We start from the raw sequence: 18,754 nt of genomic DNA, 5'->3' as shown, positions 1-18,754 counted from the left end.
GGCATGATCATGTGGTGAACTACTTTACTACTGTCACAACTTACCTGATAGGCAACTTCTCACTCCTTCAGTTGTAAATTGAGAATCATCTTGGGCAAGCTCCAGTATGATTGTAGGTTGAGGACAACCTTGCATTATATGTGCTATATGTGTATGAGATATACAGATTCACCCAGCTAGATTGCCAACGCTAACACCACCATGCAAATCTCCTTCAATACATTTGCTTTTGCAGGAAAATGGTGGTGCAATAATTAGAAAGCAGTATTGCAGGTTAACTCTGCTGACTGCCAGCAGTTCGATTTTGACCAGCTCAAGGTTGACTCAACCTTCCATCCTTCTGAAGTGAATAAAATGAGGATCCAGATTGTTGGGGGCAATATGCTGATTCTGTAAACTGCTTACAAAGAGCTGTAAAGCACTGAAGCGGTATATAAGTCTAAGTGTTATTGTTATTGCTAATCAGGGACCAGGAAATATTCAGTTCTGAAGGCAAGTGGCAAAGATGAAGTGGTTATTTCAATAAAAATGTCAACAAAATTTCATTTATAGCACATTCTTACAACCCATGGCCTGTAATACATTACTCAGTGCAGCATCACTACAAACCAAAAATAAAGCAGTGCAGTATGAAACAAAACACAGGAGATTGAAGTCCTTGTTCAAATCACTGGTCTTTGTTAAATCAGAAGCTATCCTATGATGGAGTATATTTTAATTTAACCATTCTTCCAGATGGGAAAAGATAACATTTTATAAATAGGACAAGTAACAGGTTATTTTCTCAATTAGGTTTCTTTAATTCTTCTTCTGTGAACAAAGATGTGTGATGTCCTATTTCATGTGAGAACAAATAGCAGGCATATTCCAGAGTTAATTAAACTGTTATAAAGGCTTATTACTAGATACTTGTGCACAGACGGCAGTGACAGTAATTCTTTGGTCTGGTAGTGAATTATTTTTATTTCCTAGACAACCCTTAACATGTTGTGACTTATTACTACAGCTATTAAAGTTCACTGTCAAACAGATTCAGAGAATCAAATTTGGAAGGAACCAAAGAAGTCATCTAGTCCAATCCACGAAGTCTTGGATTCACGATAGCATGTGTGATAGATGAGCTTCCAACTACTGCTTGAATACATTAGTGAAGAACTTACCACTGGCTGAAAAGTAAGGAAATTGTTCCTGGTGTCTAGCCTGAACCTGCTTCACTGTAATTTTAACTTTTGGTTCTGCTTCTGCCCTCTGGGGAAACAGTATAAATCAATTCCCTCATCTATGAAACAACTCTTCAGATATCTGATGATTGCTATCATATCTTCCTGTAGCTGTATTTCTGTAGGCTAAACATGTTTTCCAATTCATTCACCATTTTGGTAGCCCTCTTCTGAACTTGCTTCTACATTATTGTGCTGTTCCAAATATGGTGCTTCAAACTGGACCCAGTTCTCCCAAAGGGTTTTGACAAGGGCAGAGTGGAGTGGAACAATTACTTTCTATGATCTGGATTGTGTTCCTGTTAACACACTCTGAAATAACATTTGCCTTTTTAGTAGCTGCATCACACTGCTGGCTTTGTTTAACTTGTGGTCAACAATACCCAGATTCTTTTCATATACACATCACCAGGTTTCTCCAATCCAAGCCATCAAGAAACTTAATTTTGTAAAGCATAATTTCATTCTTTAAATTTCAAGTTAATGTTTTTACATCACTTCTTCAAAATACTGCATTCCAGTCATTCCCAATCTAAGTTTAAACTAGAAAATTAATTTATAGAAATTAATAAGATTACCCCAAGAATATATTCTGCAGCTTGATTTCTGAAATTCATTCTTTTCAGTTTAGCGCCAATCATTTAAATGAAATTACAGAAAGTCTAATACCATCTAATGGGAATATTTATCAGTGCTCTAGTACTTGGCCATTCTGCATAGTTATCATGGTGATAAAATGCTAAATTTGGCAAAATGATATATTTGGCCAGTGTAGCCTCTCTCTCTAGCATAATTGAGAGGCCCAGAGGATGATGTCCACATGGTTATGTGCCTGTTCACATTTTGGAGTCTAGGGATAAAAGTACCAATCAGCTACTAGAAGGTCTTTCAAACTGAGGAGACTTGACTTTCTGTTAGCTGACCTCAACCCAAAAGTGTAAGCTTCTGTAATGGTTATTTCAAGTGTTGGAGGAGCCAGAGTGCAATATTCATGAAACCATCTGCCTCAGCCTCCACACTGGATAGTGCATGATTATCATTTGGATACTGCAACATCCTAGAAATATGAAGAGACAGAGGCATCAGCTAATATACAATTACTTTGCTGACATTTTCCTTCCTATCATCATTTCAACCCCATCTTCTGCCTAGATTATCATTTTATTTTAACACCCCCCCCCCCAGTTGCATATATTTCTGTTTTTTCCTCTTATTTCATAAAGTTGCATGTTTTCCTGGTTTTCTCTTGTAGACCCCCAGTTTCTTCAATTCTACCCAAGAGGCTTACCGGGTTGGAATACCCCTGGACCTAAGTGCATGGTAATACTCCAAGCCTTGCTTGGGGGGGACACGTCTATCTTCTTCTCCAATCAACAGGAGAACTGGTGCTTGAACCTAAGGGAAAGAAAATAAGGTGGCAATCAAAATATTGAAAATAAGAAAAAAATATGAGGATCTGAGAGTAATGGATAAACAAAAAGGGAAGGGAAGATGTATTGTACCTTGTCAACAAACTGCATAGGTGAATGAAGCAGCATCTTTTCCCATTGTTCAGGAACTGGGAGAGCAGCTTGGTCATAGGGTAGCCCGATCTCAGTCATGCACCTAGAAGAAGCCACAGAGCAGGCATCAGTAAAGACAGCATCTGCTCAAAAGGGGGGAACATAGTTTTACATAAATATTCACCAATCAGGGATATCCGTGCTTCCAATCATGGATGCCATATTAACTACAGGATTCCTGGTCACACAGGCTTTATAAGTGCCAGGATATTGGCCAATCAGATGACAAGATAAGAAGCCTCCATGAGATCCTCCAAGCAAAGCTACTCTGTTTGAATCCAGAGGTTCTTTCTGTAGCATCTGCTCTACACAGGACTACAAGGAAAAGAAAAGGTTTACAATTACTGAGGGAGCAAGGATAACAACATCTTGAATATACATGTGGACAAAGCAAATCCAAATGTTTAGCTGAGTTCTGATAGGACTGTGGTTAGGTCGTCGCAATGTATACCTTGAAAAGTACAAACTACATTTGGATACCAGGGGTCAGCAACCCACGGCTCTGGATCCGCATGTGGCTCTTTCATCCCTCTGCTGGGGCTACCTGTTGCCACCACAATTTTGAGAGGAGCTTCCGGTTAGGGGGAGGGAAGCAGAGCATGCCAGGAGGAGACTCTATGGCAAGAGGTGGGTTTTCCGGTCAGCTCCACAATTGATAGGGCTTTCGATTAGGACAGGTAGAGGAAAAGGGAAGCCACACTAGGCTCTATGGTGGGGGGACCGGACTTCTAGTTGGTTCCAGAATTGAATGGGGTGCTTCTGGTTAGGATCTTTGTGGCTCTTTGAGTGTTTAAGGTTGCCGACTCCTGGGATAGACCCTTGTGTTAAAGTTTCCCATTCTTGTATATATAAGAACAAATATATTACACACATCTCTAAAGGAGGTACAGTCTCCCAAGAACTTCACACTTATTCTACTGAGAATTTGATCTGGCAAGGGAATATAATCAGCCATTCTCTTTGGTAACAGTTGAATCCCCTTGCTACACTAAATATCTACATTTCTCCACGTAGTGAAGGTTTCAAACACTTGTTGGAAACGGAGGAAGGGACTTTCTTACCTGCACATCTTTGACATCCTGGCAGCCCACATTTCCTGGTAGTGAATCCACACTATCCTGGCCAAAGCCTAAAGATCCTCGGTAATTCACTTAAAGGGAGAGAAAGCACAATATTAAGGTAGCCAACCTTTCTCTGGTTTCAAATTTATTTGTCTTAGTAAGATTTCACTACATTGAATAATGCCTCCAACGATGTTAGAAGCTCTGGATTTTGCTATTGGAATTAGCCTTGACATAGCTCCAGCTTCTTGTGAATATGATTGTGTGGCTGAGACTGCTAAGAGATTATGCCCATACACATCTGGAAGCACAAGATTGGGGAAGTTTGTCTTTCTAAAATAATGTCCATGTCAAGAGTTCTGAACTGACTATCACAGCACTATAATCTATCTCTGCTTGCCCAGGCATATATCTCTTATGCCAGATGACCCAGCAGACATGGCTGCCCAGGCATATATCTCTTATGCCAGATGACCCAGCAGACATCTTGGTGTCTGAAAGAGATTATTACTCACCCAACAGCACAGCAAATCCCATTCGACAGAGCACTGCTGGATACAGCATCCAGGTAGTGGTGAACACTGAATGCGGGCCTCCTTTCAAGAAAAATAATGGAGTCGAGCTCATATGAATGGTGAGGGAATGACACTATACAGGACCAGGATGAGGGAAGGGAACAAGACAAGCAACTTACCATGTGGTGACACCACTAATGGAAGTTTGGTTTGCTCTGCTACCTGAGTGGGCTTTAGTAGTATGGCTTCAAAATCTAGGCCTCCTGGGAATACAGGAAATAATTTGCAGGTTAAGGAAAAATCACTATCAGTCTTCCAAGTTTTTTCTGTAGAAAGGCAACTCATATTGAAGCCTAAAAATAACAGATGGTTAAATTGGTCCAAAATTTCCCTTCAGGATACTCACTGTACTGGGGATTGTCTTGATCCGGAGAAGGTTGAAGAATATGGACATCCCAACTAATACCTTGAATTGGGCTGGTTTCTTCTAGACATACCCAGTTCACGTCTGCTTCCTTGCCTGCAGGAGGCAGAAAAGCTACCATCTGCAGTAAGATAAATTATTAAAAGAGATATCCAGCATTAAATCCTATTTTGTTTGATCAATAATATTTGGATATGCAGACTTCAAACCGATGTTGGGTGGAAAGCACTTAAGCATGACACTGAAGCTCAAGGATTTCCAACATAGGCCACACGGAACTTACAAGCATAGGAGGAGAGTTAGGAGTGGAGAATCTGGCCACCATCAGATCTCTGTCAATGGTGAGCAGCACCCAGCTTCCAAGAGAAGAGCCTAGTTTAGGAAAGGAAAAAAAAACAATATCAATGCTTCTGTATGGGTAACTTCCTTATTCAAGCAGAAGTATGCCTACCTTGCCAGTTTGGTTCTAAGCTAATATATTAGCATTTTTCCATGGGATTTCTCAGCTAGGTAACAGCATCTGGTTATTGAGATAAAGAAAATTTTATACTTACTTTTGGTGAGTGAACATACACTTTTTGATGACATATCCACCACAATCAGCTCCTAGGGAAAAACCAGCATATGAAGGATCTACTGTACACACACACACACACACACACACGCACACACACACCTGATTCCCTGAAAATAAGACCCCAATTGGGCTTTTGAGCGCATGCGCTAAAATAAGCCCTCCCCTGAAAATAAGCCCTCCCCCAAAATATTGCAACGCAGCAGCAGCCATGAGGTGACCACTCTCGCTGCCTCCTGCACCTCAAAAATAATAAGACCTCCCCGAAAATGAGTCCAAGGGCTTATTTCAGGGGTGAAAAGAAAATAAGACCCTGTCTTATTTTAGGGGAAATACCACACACACACACACACACACACACACACACACACACACACCATACCGCAATTTATAACAAATTAAATGTGAGACTAATATAGAAGATAAAGGAAAGGAAAGACAACAAATGCCAGGTCCCACATAACCCATAACAATCTCTATAGATGTCCTCCTGTCATTATAAACCTAGATCAGTTTGGAAACCTCCATGTGACTTTAAGTTTAGATTGTTCCTTGACTCAGCAGACCTGATGCTTTAAAAACATCTATCTGGAAGAATCTTTAGAGGATAGCCAGATTGGATACATTTAGTTTGTACAAAATACTCTTTGGCTCAGCCTAACAATCCAGCAATACCCTTACCTGCCTGCTGCGCTGAATTGTGTCCAGCACAACTCTTTGACTGTCTGCTGCCCAACAATGCTCAGGCAGTGCTGTGCTATATATTCCAGCAAATCCATCTGGAAGAGAGAGAAAATTCATGCGGGCAGCAGCTGTTTTCATGAAATTAAGACAGAAAGGCTCCATTGGGAACTATATTTCACCAGATTTAGATTCTCTAAATGCTCAGCATTCAACATATTTAGGAGAGATATGTACAGGTGTTCACAAATCCACTTTTGTTTATCAGATTTCAGATCTGGCATTTTCCAGTTTTTAGTGGGGTGGGGGAACCCCCTCACAGATTGGCCTATTCGAATAAGAATTAAACTTATTAATGTGAGGCTAGTAAGGGATTCTTTTCTGCTTTTATTTTTAAAGAAAATATGAAACAGGTATGGCTTGGGCTTTATTTATTCCACAAGTATTCCTTTTTAAGCACCCTCTAGAATGGTAATGTAAACATGTTAACATGATCCTTCCAGAAGTGCCAGAGAAGGGAAGAAGCTCCTATAGAAAATACCTGGCAGTAATGTAAATATATCAGGATTTCCAAAGGTTGAAAAACAAAAGCCTGGAAGGAATTCTAAAGTCATCCCTTGCATTAAAAAAAAGCCATTTCCATGTCACTAAATTATTTCTTGTTTTTAGAAGGTAGAATTAAGGATAAATCTTTTGTGTCTAATGCTCCTCCTGACACAGATTCATGTGGAGCAAAAAATTTAAAGAGGAATTATTTTACATCCATAGTTCAGAAGGCCATTTGTATCACATTACTCACCCTGGATCTGTCGAGGGACAATATCCACTATCACGGAAGTGAGCTTTGTGTACCAGTCATACTGAAAAAAAAAGGTTGAAAGATATCAAACTGGGATGTGGCAGGAACAACTTCCTGGCCTCTCAAATTAAGAAATGTCATGGGAAAACTATGTTGCTAACCACTAGAAATCAGAATAGAGTGAAGTAGCGTATGAATGAGGAAATATATAGAATAAAGTGATACTTCATAAATCTATTGACTTACTTCTACTGAAAGATATCATTACTTCCAAATTTGGAAGATCAAACAAAATTGTTGCAGGTAGAAAACATTTGACCTCATTCTCCTTACTTTCATTATAGACTTCTGCCTTCGTTTGTCTCACAAGGTTGTTGAAGAAGCAACCCTCCTAATCCATAACAAACCCCCCCCCCCCACACACACACACAAACGTCCAGAAGTTCCTAGTCTAATCAGATCAAACTAAACTCGGGATCATTTAGAACTCTGACCACAATATGTGACGTTCAAATGCTTAAGACTATAAAAGAGCTGAAAAGTCCTGCATAAATTAAAGAGTAAATAAATGACTTGGCTAGATGCAATCAGGTTAACTGAAATTGTTTCTGTGCCAATAGTTCAAAATCAGTGCTCACCATGCAGATACGGCTGCATTGCTGATGAGGTCCAGAAGCCTGATTCTCCAGGTATACGATGCGACACTGGTCTGGGCTCAGCCGTGGAGACCAAATGGCTTTGTTGTCCTCTGACAACAGCTCTGTAATAGGAAGGGAGGTAATGATGTAAGAGAAATCACCAACAGAATGCACCGAGAGATAAGATGGACTCCTGTACTCACCACATTGACCACCTGTCAGATCGACATGGAAAAGTGATGATCTGGGGGCAGAAGGGAAACAGCTGGTGGTAATGTAGGAAGGGATCATATAAGACTGGTCAGGAAAAGGGTAGAGAGATATCTTTTAAAAAAAAATTAAACTACTGTTTTATTCAACCCTTAAACAGAAAAAAAAATATTATGCCTTGTCCAACTGAACCCCATCCCCAATGATCTCAGAAATGGACAATACTAGAATAAAAAATAATGCCTATGTATATCGGGGTGTTCCTTCATCACCCTGGATGGCAGATATCACAACTCATAAAGACTATAATGCCCTTTCCCTTTAAATGTTATTTTTTGGAGTGGAAAAACCAATGCTATACCCCAAATTATCCTGGGGAAAGGGTCTTCTAAAGCTGAGTTTATCTGCTTCCTATTGGATTTTCTACACCTCTTGCAGTTTAGGCAGTCAAGTCCCATTTGGATTTCTCCTCCAGTTTTTGGAAGGAAACTCACCTGCGATTGATGCAGTATTTCAAGCCTAGACGGAAAGGCTCATGATACCAGCCAATGAATACCACTCCTGTGTCATCTGGAGTCCAGAAAGCCTTGAGGCAGAGAGAAGACAATGTTAAGTTTGAAGAGGTGGGCAAAGTTAAAATTTTACTTCAAAAACAATCTTTCAGCATAGCATAACTTAGGGGAAAAAAGCACTATTTGCAATGAGTGAACAAGAAATACAACCCATCCCGTTGTCTGGGAATTTGATGGAGGAGATATAAGCTGCTATTTCCAGGAAGATAAGTTTCTCTCCCTCCCAAAGGATGAATCTTTCATTATATAGCAGCTTTTATTTCTTCTGTTCAATTATGTCTAATTCTCGGCGACTGCCTTGACAAGTCCCTGCAGTTTTCTTGGCAAGGTTTTTCAGAAATGCTTTGCCATTACCACCTTCTTAGGCTTGAAAGAAAGTGACTAGCTCAAGTCATCCAGCTAGCTTTGTGCCCAAGGCAATACACCATCTAGAACTCACCATCTCCTGGTTTCTAGCATGATGCCTTAACCATTTCACCAAACTGGCTTTTTCTGAGGTAGTTTGTAGCATAGCAGTGGTGGGTTCCGGATCCCGTCGCAACCAATACGCTGCGACGGGGCCGGACGTCCACCTCAGGAATTCGCACTGTGCACGCATGTGCAAACTCCGCCCTGTTATGCCCCAGCTGCTTGGTGAGGTTGCCCAGGCACCATACGCTGTGCGCGCGCTGTGCAATTGGCCCATTTCCCTCAAAAGGAGGTAAGGAACGCGGGCAGGAGGGTGGGGCCACCAAAGCACCGTTCCGTTACAATGGCCGCTGCTCCCAGCGGCCACCGGTGCACCCATACTGGGCTGTACTGTCCGGAGCCCACCACTGTAACATAGTTATTATATTCTTTGCAACAAGATATAGCAAGCATATATAAATTCAGTCATAATTAAGCTGCAGGTAATCACCCCCTCCCCCCATTCCAAGTGCTCTGTACTGACCTGACCAGGTGAGATATCTTCTGGAACACCTTCTAGCACGGAAACATTGCTGCTCTCAATGTCCAATACACACACTACAGGGATACTCTTAGCCACCAGAGTTTCCCCCCAGTCTTCATAAAATACAAACTGTTCTCCCTGAGAAAGGCAGAAAACAGCATAAAACTGAGGCATCCTTAGATACACGGCATGCTAGCAAAAGGATTCTCGCCTGTCTGGAAAATGGCCATATTCACAGTACTGTTCTAACTTTATATCAATCAAGACCAAAAATGTTTTAAGGCAAACCTTTCTTAAGGATGTAATAATTTTTCAACAGGCCACAGCATATTAAACTGCTGTAGAAGATAGTTGCTCCTTCAGCGCAGAATGAGATGAAGGCATCAGATTCCCAAAGGATCACATTAAAGCTATTTTCATAATGGGAAAAAGCATGAGATACCTTCTCCTGGACACTAATATCAAGTATTGGCCACCCAGCAAGGAGCTAACTTTCATCCAAAACAAGGGTGGGTTCCTGCCAGTTCTAACCTCTTCTATAGAAGAGATTCCACAAATCTATAGTGCCATTTAGAACCGGTTCCAGCTCCCTCCCCCCGTCCGTCCGCACATCATCAAGATGAAGAGAAGGAATTCTGGGAGTTAAAGTCCACAAGTCTTAAAGCTGTCAGGTTTGAACACCCCTGGGTTTTTTTTTTCTAAAGGGTTAGGGGTGCAAGGGTCTTGTAACTTGACAGCTTTAAGACTTGCGTGCTTCAAATGCCAGAGTTTCTGAGCCAATATTTTGGTTGCTAAGAAACAGCGTTGTTAAGTGTGTTTCACCACATTTTACAAGTTGGTCACGCCCACCCAGTCATATGACTGCCAAGTCACTCCCACTAGGTCACATGGCCAGCAAGCCACTCCCACCCAGTCACATGGCTGGCAAGACACTACCACAAAGCAGGCCATACCTACAGAAGGTTCTAAAGAAATTTGAAACCCACCACTGATCCAAAAGAACAGGCAACAACATGGAACACTTAAGAAACTGGATAGAAGATGAATGCTATCCAGAACTTGAAAACCAGGCCCTGGCTGATTTAATGCCTTAAGTATCAAAGCACTCAAAACAGCCCAATCCAGGGCATCACATTGCTCTTTAAAAGTTGGTTTTCACACTGATAATAAGTTGAGCAGCAGTTACAAAAAAATGAGCAGATGCAGATGCTCATAACAATTATTTAAAAAAACAACAACAGCTGCATTCATGGAAGTGGGAGTTTTCAGTCTCCTCTACTCTAGGGCTTTAAGAAACCAGAAGAGAATTTTGTCACTATAAATTGTCTATGTATTGGAGTCTCATTAGAAAGTCCGGGATTTATTGAATGTTGTACAACTTCCCTTTGATGGATGAATGACTAATCAGCAAGTTTCCAGAGTCCTGGAAACTTGCTTTTGCATTAACTATTTCCTATCCAGATTGTTGAAAGGACAGTTTTTCTAGATCGAGGAAAACAGAAAGGCTGGCTTGCTGGGAAATCATCCAAGGGAATGTCCACCCCACCTTTACTGCTTTGTCTCGTTCAGTCTTGGCCATTTCCTCTTCAGTGTTCAGCTCAGGGGCTCTGGGCTTAAAGAAAGACTCTGTCTTGGGACGCTTCTTTTCTGCCACGTAGAGAAGGTGAGTCTCTGAGTGTGACCAGGCCAAACAGCCAAACTGATCTGGGAACAGAAGATGATACTTGGTAGGCTCAAGAGTATGCATTTTCTTTCCTAAAGCTGCATCCCATTTGTCTCTATCAGAAAGCAAAAGCATAGTGGACATAGTTTTAAAATCTTTCTATCCCCCAAGCATGATTTTGGATTCTCTAAGCCATCCCTCAAATATATTAAAAGACTCAAGACTCCCCCCCCCCACCCCAAGGTTAACCAAGGTTTTCCTACTATTTGCCATTATACAGAGCTGGTCTCTTGCCTTTTAGGAACTGAAACAGAAACTTATACAAAGCCTTACCATCATCATATACTTGGCCATGCTTCTCTAGAGCTGTCAACTCGATGCTCTTCACTTTCCGGTTTTTTTCCCAGACCTACAAGAGCAGATACACTAGAGTTTAGCTCACAGAGCTTTTTCCTCACTGAAATCACTAATTAAGGCTTCCTCGACAATGGCCTCAGGGTGGGAGAAAACTACAGTTTCCTTTCCTGCAGGAAAATAAACCAAACCCCTACAAATCATAGCTGCTGCAACATTGCTTCCGCAGACAGAAGCAATTTAAGAATGAGACCAAAGTGCAAAGAATGAAAGACCCCTATTGCTACTGAGGAAACCCCCAAGCCACGAAGCCTTACTGAGCAGGAGTGGAGCAGGCCAACATACCTCCAGGAACTGTTTTTCCTCGCCTTTGCTATTGTTCATCTTTCGTACAACAGCTTTTTGAGTTCCACTTGGAGAATCCCGACTGAGCAGTCTAGGTGAAAGATATATATATATATATATATATATATATATATATAGATAGATAGATAGATAGATAGATAGATAGATAGATAGATAGATAGATAGATAGATAGATATAGATAGATAATAGATAGAGATAGATAGAGATAGATAGATATAGATGATATAGATAGATAGATAGATAGATAGATAGATAGATAGATAGATAGATAGATAGATAGATAGATATAGATAGATAGATAGACAGACAGATGATAGATATATAGATATACAATATATATCCTATAAATACGGAATCATAAAATCATAAGGCGGAAGGGCACCTTTTTATTTGTTTGGATTCTGCCTTTATTATTTTTACAAATACTTCAAGGCACTGAACATATTCCATACACCTTCTTCCTCCTTTTTCCTCCAAAACAAACCTGTGATGTGGTTGGCCTGTGATTGAGTGACTGGCCCAAAGTCACCCAGCTGGTTTTCATGGTTAAGGTGGGACTAGAACTCACAATTTCCCACTTTCTAGCTCGGTGCTTTAACCACTAGACCAAACTGGCTCTTCAAAGCTGGCTTTTAAACAATCCCCTGCCCAGGGTGGGAATCCTCAAATTAGGCTCAATAAACGCCTGGCCAATTTAAGTAATATATTCCACATGTTCTTTAGGTCAGCAGCAAGGAGATGCCAATGCAGTCTAGACTTACTCTCCTTTGACTTCAGTGCAATTGCCTGTGGGGCCAGAATAGATGACGGACTGGTTGTCATGGAAAACGAGGTATTGACGGCAGAATTTCACATTTTCCGCTCTTTCCAAGTCCCGCTGTGACCACTCTGTAAGTAGAGATTTTACTATTATTTGATTTACCTAAAGAGTCCGACTTCTGTCTAGTCTGGCACAATAGAAAGCCTCCTTCACTGAATGCAGAGAACCGCTATCAGAATTGGATTCACACACTGCATCAAGTTATCAAATGGATTCCTTAGTTTAGGTTTCATGCATTGTGTAAACCTCCCAATTCAGTGAGTGTGTTTTGATTAAGGAAATTGTCCCCCATTATGCTTTCTTCAATAAAACAGACTTGTTTTTTTAGTGAAGCGGTTTAAAAAAAATCCACCATCATCCAATGGGGGAACACAAAAGAAGTTATAGTTATCAGTAACGACTATCCTTCTCATCTTTTGTCTGCAATAGAAACTCTTACAGGTACTGTTTTTGAGTGTTTAATCTCTTGGGATCATCAGGAAGGAAGAGAGATGTCAATCAAACACAGAGCTAGAAAAAAAGTAATGCTTATGCTTAGTCTTCTGACTTATTTTGCTTATGGGATTGAGGGCCCAATGATGTGGGTTCAACTTTAAAGAGCTTACCTGTATAAATATTGCAATGTTTGCCACCATACTGAGTTGTTACTTCAGGCCCAATACAAGCATGGGAAAGCGAAGGATACTGGCTCAGATCACGGTACAAAGCAACTATTTCTTCTGTATCATTCAGCAACTATACATTACACATGTAAAAAAAAGGACCATAATTAGTTGTGATGGACTCAAGAGAAGGGCAACATGTTTACAACTAGCCATTTGCTCAAGTTAGCAATCAATAGCGAAGGAATTATGTCACATTGGCACAGCAGCCACAAAAGCCCTGGAAAATATAAATGGCGTATGTGTCCATACCTACTAAGACCAGAATCCTGGAAGCCATTCCCTGTGACACTTTATGGAAGTGAAAGTTGGACCATGAAGTAGGAGGATTGGAAGAGTATTGAGGTATTTGAATTTTGATGTTGAAAATGTCTGAGAATACCATGGGCAACCAAAAAAAAAACAAGCCAATGGATCATTGAACACATCAACTCAGACTTCTCACTTGAGGTACGTATGACCAGGCTCAAATTATCCTACTCGGCACACATTATGCAAAGATCCAACTTTCTGGAGAAGGCTCAAATGCTGGGAAAGGTGGAAGGGAAGAAGATGGCAGACGCAAGATGGATGGATTCAAGTACAATGACAATGACAGCATCCTTTGGGGTCCTGAAAGAAAAGGTTAGGGATAGATTGCCATGGAGAAAATTTATTGCTAGGAGTCAAAAACAACTTGATGGCAGAAAGTCAAGTTATAAAAATGGTTTCTGAGTGAAAAGCAGGGGTCAGGAAATGCATGAGCTGGGACCATTATGACAATTTGCACCCAGCTAGCTGGGAAGTGTTGGCTCTTGATATAATAAATTTTAGTCTTCTGCAGGGTAAGAGGTCGATTCTATCAGGAGTTCCTAACCTTTTCCCCCCACAAAACACTGGAATTATCACAGTGAAGGGCAGAATTATACCAGTGCTATAGATAGAATACACTTGTCTTTAACTGCTCAACTGAATTCCTGATGCGGGGATGAACAGAGTGAATTGGCCAGATCAAAGCTATTTGCCAACTCAGCCCCACCTCATCTCATTCATTGCCACTCACAGGAACCTGTTGGATGGAAACTGTTACACCGAAATGCACAAATGATAACACTAGCAATAACAGGAGTACTAAAATACACAAAATTAGGTCCTTGGAAGCAGTTACCACCTGTGCTGCTCTAAAGAGGAGCAAGCAATCCCAAAAGAAAAGTGCAAACAATGAATATTTAAAAGTAGGGCTTCATTAGGATGGGCGTCAGCACAATCAAGGTAAGCTCCTGACATTTTTCTTTTATTCTTTTAAGGATAAAGATCCCATTTAATGGCTATGAAAAAAGAGACTTTTTGCAATAGAAAAGGAGATAAACTGAGATCATCTCTGTCAGTAGCTTTCTCACAGCAAACAGCCATAAATGAAAAGCGTGTCTTTCTGCCTGTGACATTATGCATAGAGAGGTTTCACCTGTTGAGCTTTGCACTAGGTGATGAAGGTATATTATCATTTGAACCTTCCTGAAGCTGGGATTGAAGCTGCTGGATACAAGGGGTGAGTCAGAGAGACAAAGAGGGGGCCCTTTGACTCCATATCATTTGAACCTTCCTGAAGCTGGGATTGGAACTGCTGGATACAAGGAGTGAGTCAGAGAGAGACAAAGAGACTGAGGTGAAGGCGCGCAAATCATATATCTATAAACCAAAATAGCAATAATACATTCTGGATTAGTGCGCTTGAGATTGTGATTTTATTTTATTTCAAAATGACCAGCTTAGTTCAATGTAATAGCTGTTTTACACCTGTCTTTCGCAGTACTTTTTTCAAATTTGGATACTGTCCCCTTTGTAAACAAATTACTAGTCTACATAGACAGATCACCTATCTAGAATTTCTAATCTGTGCTCTCCAAGCAGAAATTAGGTGTCAATTTGGCATTCCACTCTATGGAGATGCCACACTATCAGCCCCCTCTACCGCAAAGATCCTGCAGGAGAAGAGCAGTCTGGACAACCGTGGGATCTGGCAGGGTGAGAGCTGTGAACCATAAACACAAAGCTTTTGCTGTGACCCAGCATAACAGATATAGCGCTCTTGCTGACTTTAATGGGGACACTAAAGAGACAGATCAAGGTAGTTGTGATAATGATGACTCAAATAAGCAGGGGATTGTGGTCCAAAATGAAGAACTTTCTTCGGAAAGGCGAAATGTGGAACCAGGTATCACACATAAGTCGCAGAAAAAGAGCAAGGTATGCAAAAAGAGAAGTCACCTTCTGGTTGGTGATTCAATCGTAAGGGATGTAAATTTAGGAAAGGATATGGAGGTTTTAAAAGAGGTCAGGTGTCTGCCAGGTGCTACTGCCAGCAGAGACAAGAGGTGTATTCTTAAGATAGTTAGTCAAGAATGCAAGTAAGGACTGTGACGTTGATGCTATTATACATCTTGGCACTAATGATCTGTCCCAAAAAGATGTACTTTCTGTGCAGAATGATTTCCAGAACTTGGGGTATGAACTTAATAGTATAGGTTGTAGGCTTATCTTTTCAGAGGTTTTACCAGTATATAAGGAACAAAAAGGGAAGGGCCAGCATGTAGCAGAGTTTAATGTGTGGCTAAAGGAGTGGTGTAAAAGGGAAGGCTTTGGTTTTATTAGTCATGATGCCTGTAGCTGGCCCAATGAAAAACTGTACAAAAGAGATGGTTTGCACCCATCCAAGAAAGGGACTGAGTTACTTGGCATTAAATTCACAGATTTTCTGGATAAACATTTAAACTGAGCAGCGGGGACAGAGAATTAATAGATACAGAACATTTCTGTCCCCAGCAAACTAAAATTCATAGGGTTATAAGTGCATGTAACATATTTGTGTGGGTAAGATTATCACTCCTGCTGTCAAGCAAAACCAAGCATTTAATAGTGATTGCTGGCAAGAAAATAGGGGCAGTCAGGCATAACACAGGTTATGTAGACAGTAAACACAAGGTCAATCAAAATGGACTCAAATGTTTATACACCAATACATAGAGTATGAGGAATAAACAGGGCGAATTAGAAAGTCAAGTAAAAGAGGGCAGTTATGATATTATTGCCATTACACAAACTTGGTGGGATGAAACCGACAAATGGAACATACAGCTAGAAGGATTTAAATTATTTAAAAGAAATAGACCAAATAAAAGAGGAGATGGAGTTGCACTATATATAAGAAATAACTACATCTCTACAGAAATAGAGCACAACAATGATGAGAACTATCTTGAATGCATTTGGGTCAATATTAAAGGTTGGGTGGGGTGGGGAATGACATTGCCATAGGTCTATATTATAGGCCACCCAACCAAACAGAGAAAGTAGATGAACATTTTGCTAGTCAGCTAACTAAGGTATGTAGGAAGCACACCACAATAGTAATGGGAGATTTTAACTACCCTGACATCAACTGGGAAACAAACTCTGCACCAAGTGGAAGATCCAACAGGTTCCTAACAAACCTAGCAGACAACTTTGTTTCCCAAAAAGTAGAGAAGGGAACAAGGGGATCAGCCATATTGGACTTAATTCTCACTAACAGAGAGGAAATGATAGAAGGTGTTGAAGCCAGACTAATCTTATTGCATTCTTTGATAATGTGATAATGTGTGACAAAATTAGTGGACCAGAAGAATGCCATCCATATAGTTTACTTGGACTTCAGTAAGGCATTTGCTAAGGTAGACCATAACCTACTACTAGAGAAAGTAGAAGAATGTGGGTTAGACAGCATCACCACCAGATGGATTCGTAACTGGCTGACCAAGCACACTCAATGTGTAGTTCTCAATGGAACTGCATTTACATGGAGGGAAGTATGCAGTGGAGTACCCCAAGGCTTTGTTTTAAGCCCAGTACTCTTCAACATCTTCATCAATGATTTGGATGAGGGAATAAATGGGGAACTCATCAAATTTGCAGATGACACCAAGCTGGCAGGAATAGCAACACTCCAGAAGGTAGGCTTAAGATACAGAAGGAGCTTGACAAACTTGAACATTGGGTACTAATAAAATGAAATTCAATGGTGAAAAGAGTAAGGTTCTACATTTAGGCAAGAAAAATGAAATGCACAGGTACAGTATAGGTGGTACCTTGCTCCATAGTAGTAACTGTGAAAGGGATCTTGGAGTTCTAGTGGACAACCATTTAAATATGAGCCAGCAGTGTGCAGCAGCTGCCAAAAAAGCCAACACAATTCTAGGCTGCACAAATAGAGGGATAGAATCAAGATCACGTGACGTGTTAATACCACTTTATAATGCCTTGGTAAGGCCATACATGGAATACTGCATTCAGTTTTGGTCGCCACAATGTACAAAAGATGTGGCGACTCTAGAAAGAGTACAGAGAAGAGCAACAAAGATGATTAGGGGACTGGAGACTAAAACATATGAAGAACGGTTGCAGGAACAGGGTATGTCTAGCTTAATGAAAAGAAGGACTAGGGGAGACATGATAGCAGTATTCCAATATCTCAGGAGTTGCCACAAAGAAGAGGGAGTCAAACTATTCTCCAAGGCACCTGAGGGTAGAAGAAGAAGCAATGGGTGGAAACTAATCAAGCAGAGAAGCATCTTAGAACTGAGGAGAAATTTCCTGACAATTAGAACAATTAATCAGTGGAACAGCTTGCCTCCAGAAGTTGTGAATGCCCCAACACTGGAAGTCTTTAAGAAGATGTTGGATAGCCATTTGTCTGAAACGATATAGGGTTTCCTGTCTAGGCAGGGGGTTGGACTAGAAGACCTACAAGGTCACTTCCAAGTCTGCTATTGTATTGTAGGGACCAAGGGAGCCTTCCCAGGAGTAACACGGAGAGAAAGGAGAAGGGAAACATGCCAGTCCTCCCTCCCCATTCATCGCTCTCGCTCCAAGCGGAGGGAAAGAACTACTCACGCCATCCCCATCACACTACGGCGGCCTTTGGGGAAGCACCGAGCAACAGGGAGCTATTGCTACCCACCCGCCGTTCACCAACACGCGCGTCCGGCCCCTGACGGTCCCTTACCGGGGGTTCCATGGCTCTCTTGATCGTCGCCCCGATTCCCGAGAAGTCGTGGAAACTCCCGTTCGATTCCCCTCGAGGAGGAGGATCCATCACCTTTGAGCTACTTGGTTATGATTGGTTTCGGGCCTGTCAGTCAAATAGAGCCAGCCCGTAGAGAGAGGAGCTGGCAAGCTTTCCTCCATCCGGAGACGCGATTCAGCCCCATCCAGGGCGGGCGGAGGGACGGCTGGGCGGGGACGCGCAGCCTTTGGAGCCAAGGCATCATAAGTTTGATTCCTTTCCCCAATCCGGTCAGAAGCAGGGCGGGGGCTTACCCCCCCCCCCCCGAAGCCGGGCCCTTTTTCCAATGGGAAGCCTGCAAACCTTTAGCCACTTCAACGTTAGATGCTAATAATAATAGTACAGCGTTTGGGAAATGTTAGGGCCGTAAGGATGAGAGCGGAAGCTGGGCGTGGCTTCAGGAGTTGCGCGTCATTGGAAAAAGGCACGGCTGCTTCAGTAATCGAGAGGAGTGCTTGGGAGATACCACTATTTGGAGGGGGGAAAGCCTGTTTTCCGAAAAGTGTGCCCAGTTCATCTTTTAGCCCCGTATGACAGGCTGAAGTGAGATGGTCTCTTCCATATCTGAAGGAAGGCATCATCTGCCCCAATCACTCTTGGCCAGTGTGATTCTTGGGAAAT

At 41.5% G+C, this 18,754-nt stretch overlaps 1 protein-coding gene across 1 annotated transcript; it reads right to left on the bottom strand.

Annotated features, from left to right (window-relative positions):
• Positions 1–844: 844 nt before the first annotated feature.
• Positions 845–18,467, bottom strand: APEH (acylaminoacyl-peptide hydrolase). The gene is made up of 22 exons (XM_032211012.1): positions 18,074–18,467; positions 12,997–13,126; positions 12,333–12,459; positions 11,550–11,640; positions 11,184–11,259; positions 10,734–10,891; positions 9,188–9,325; positions 8,179–8,270; positions 7,678–7,718; positions 7,475–7,596; positions 6,837–6,897; positions 6,038–6,135; positions 5,337–5,388; positions 5,066–5,154; positions 4,765–4,903; positions 4,538–4,621; positions 4,359–4,439; positions 3,844–3,932; positions 2,907–3,097; positions 2,723–2,825; positions 2,509–2,615; positions 845–2,277 (listed from the first exon to the last, which is right to left on the bottom strand). The coding sequence occupies exons 1-22, from the start codon at positions 18,161–18,163 to the stop codon at positions 2,175–2,177; spliced, it is 2,262 nt and encodes a 753-aa protein (XP_032066903.1). The 5' UTR covers positions 18,164–18,467; the 3' UTR covers positions 845–2,174.
• Positions 18,468–18,754: the final 287 nt, after the last annotated feature.

This window comes from Thamnophis elegans, chromosome 2, assembly GCF_009769535.1.
Source record: "Thamnophis elegans isolate rThaEle1 chromosome 2, rThaEle1.pri, whole genome shotgun sequence".
NCBI classification, from domain to species: Eukaryota; Metazoa; Chordata; class Lepidosauria; order Squamata; family Colubridae; genus Thamnophis; species Thamnophis elegans.
This window is presented reverse-complemented; position numbering and strand designations above follow the sequence as displayed.

Bases quoted from the DNA above. Each gene is read 5' to 3' on its own strand.
- APEH (XM_032211012.1), bottom strand. From the start codon at position 18,163: ATGGATCCTCCTCCTCGAGGGGAATCGAACGGGAGTTTCCACGACTTC. The intron at 9,326-10,733 runs GTGGGGTGGACA...TGCCTTTCTCAG, and splicing joins AACGAGACAAAGCAGTAAAG to GGAGAACAGTTTGTATTTTA. The intron at 2,826-2,906 runs GTGAATATTTAT...GGCTTCTTCTAG, and splicing joins AGCACGGATATCCCTGATTG to GTGCATGACTGAGATCGGGC.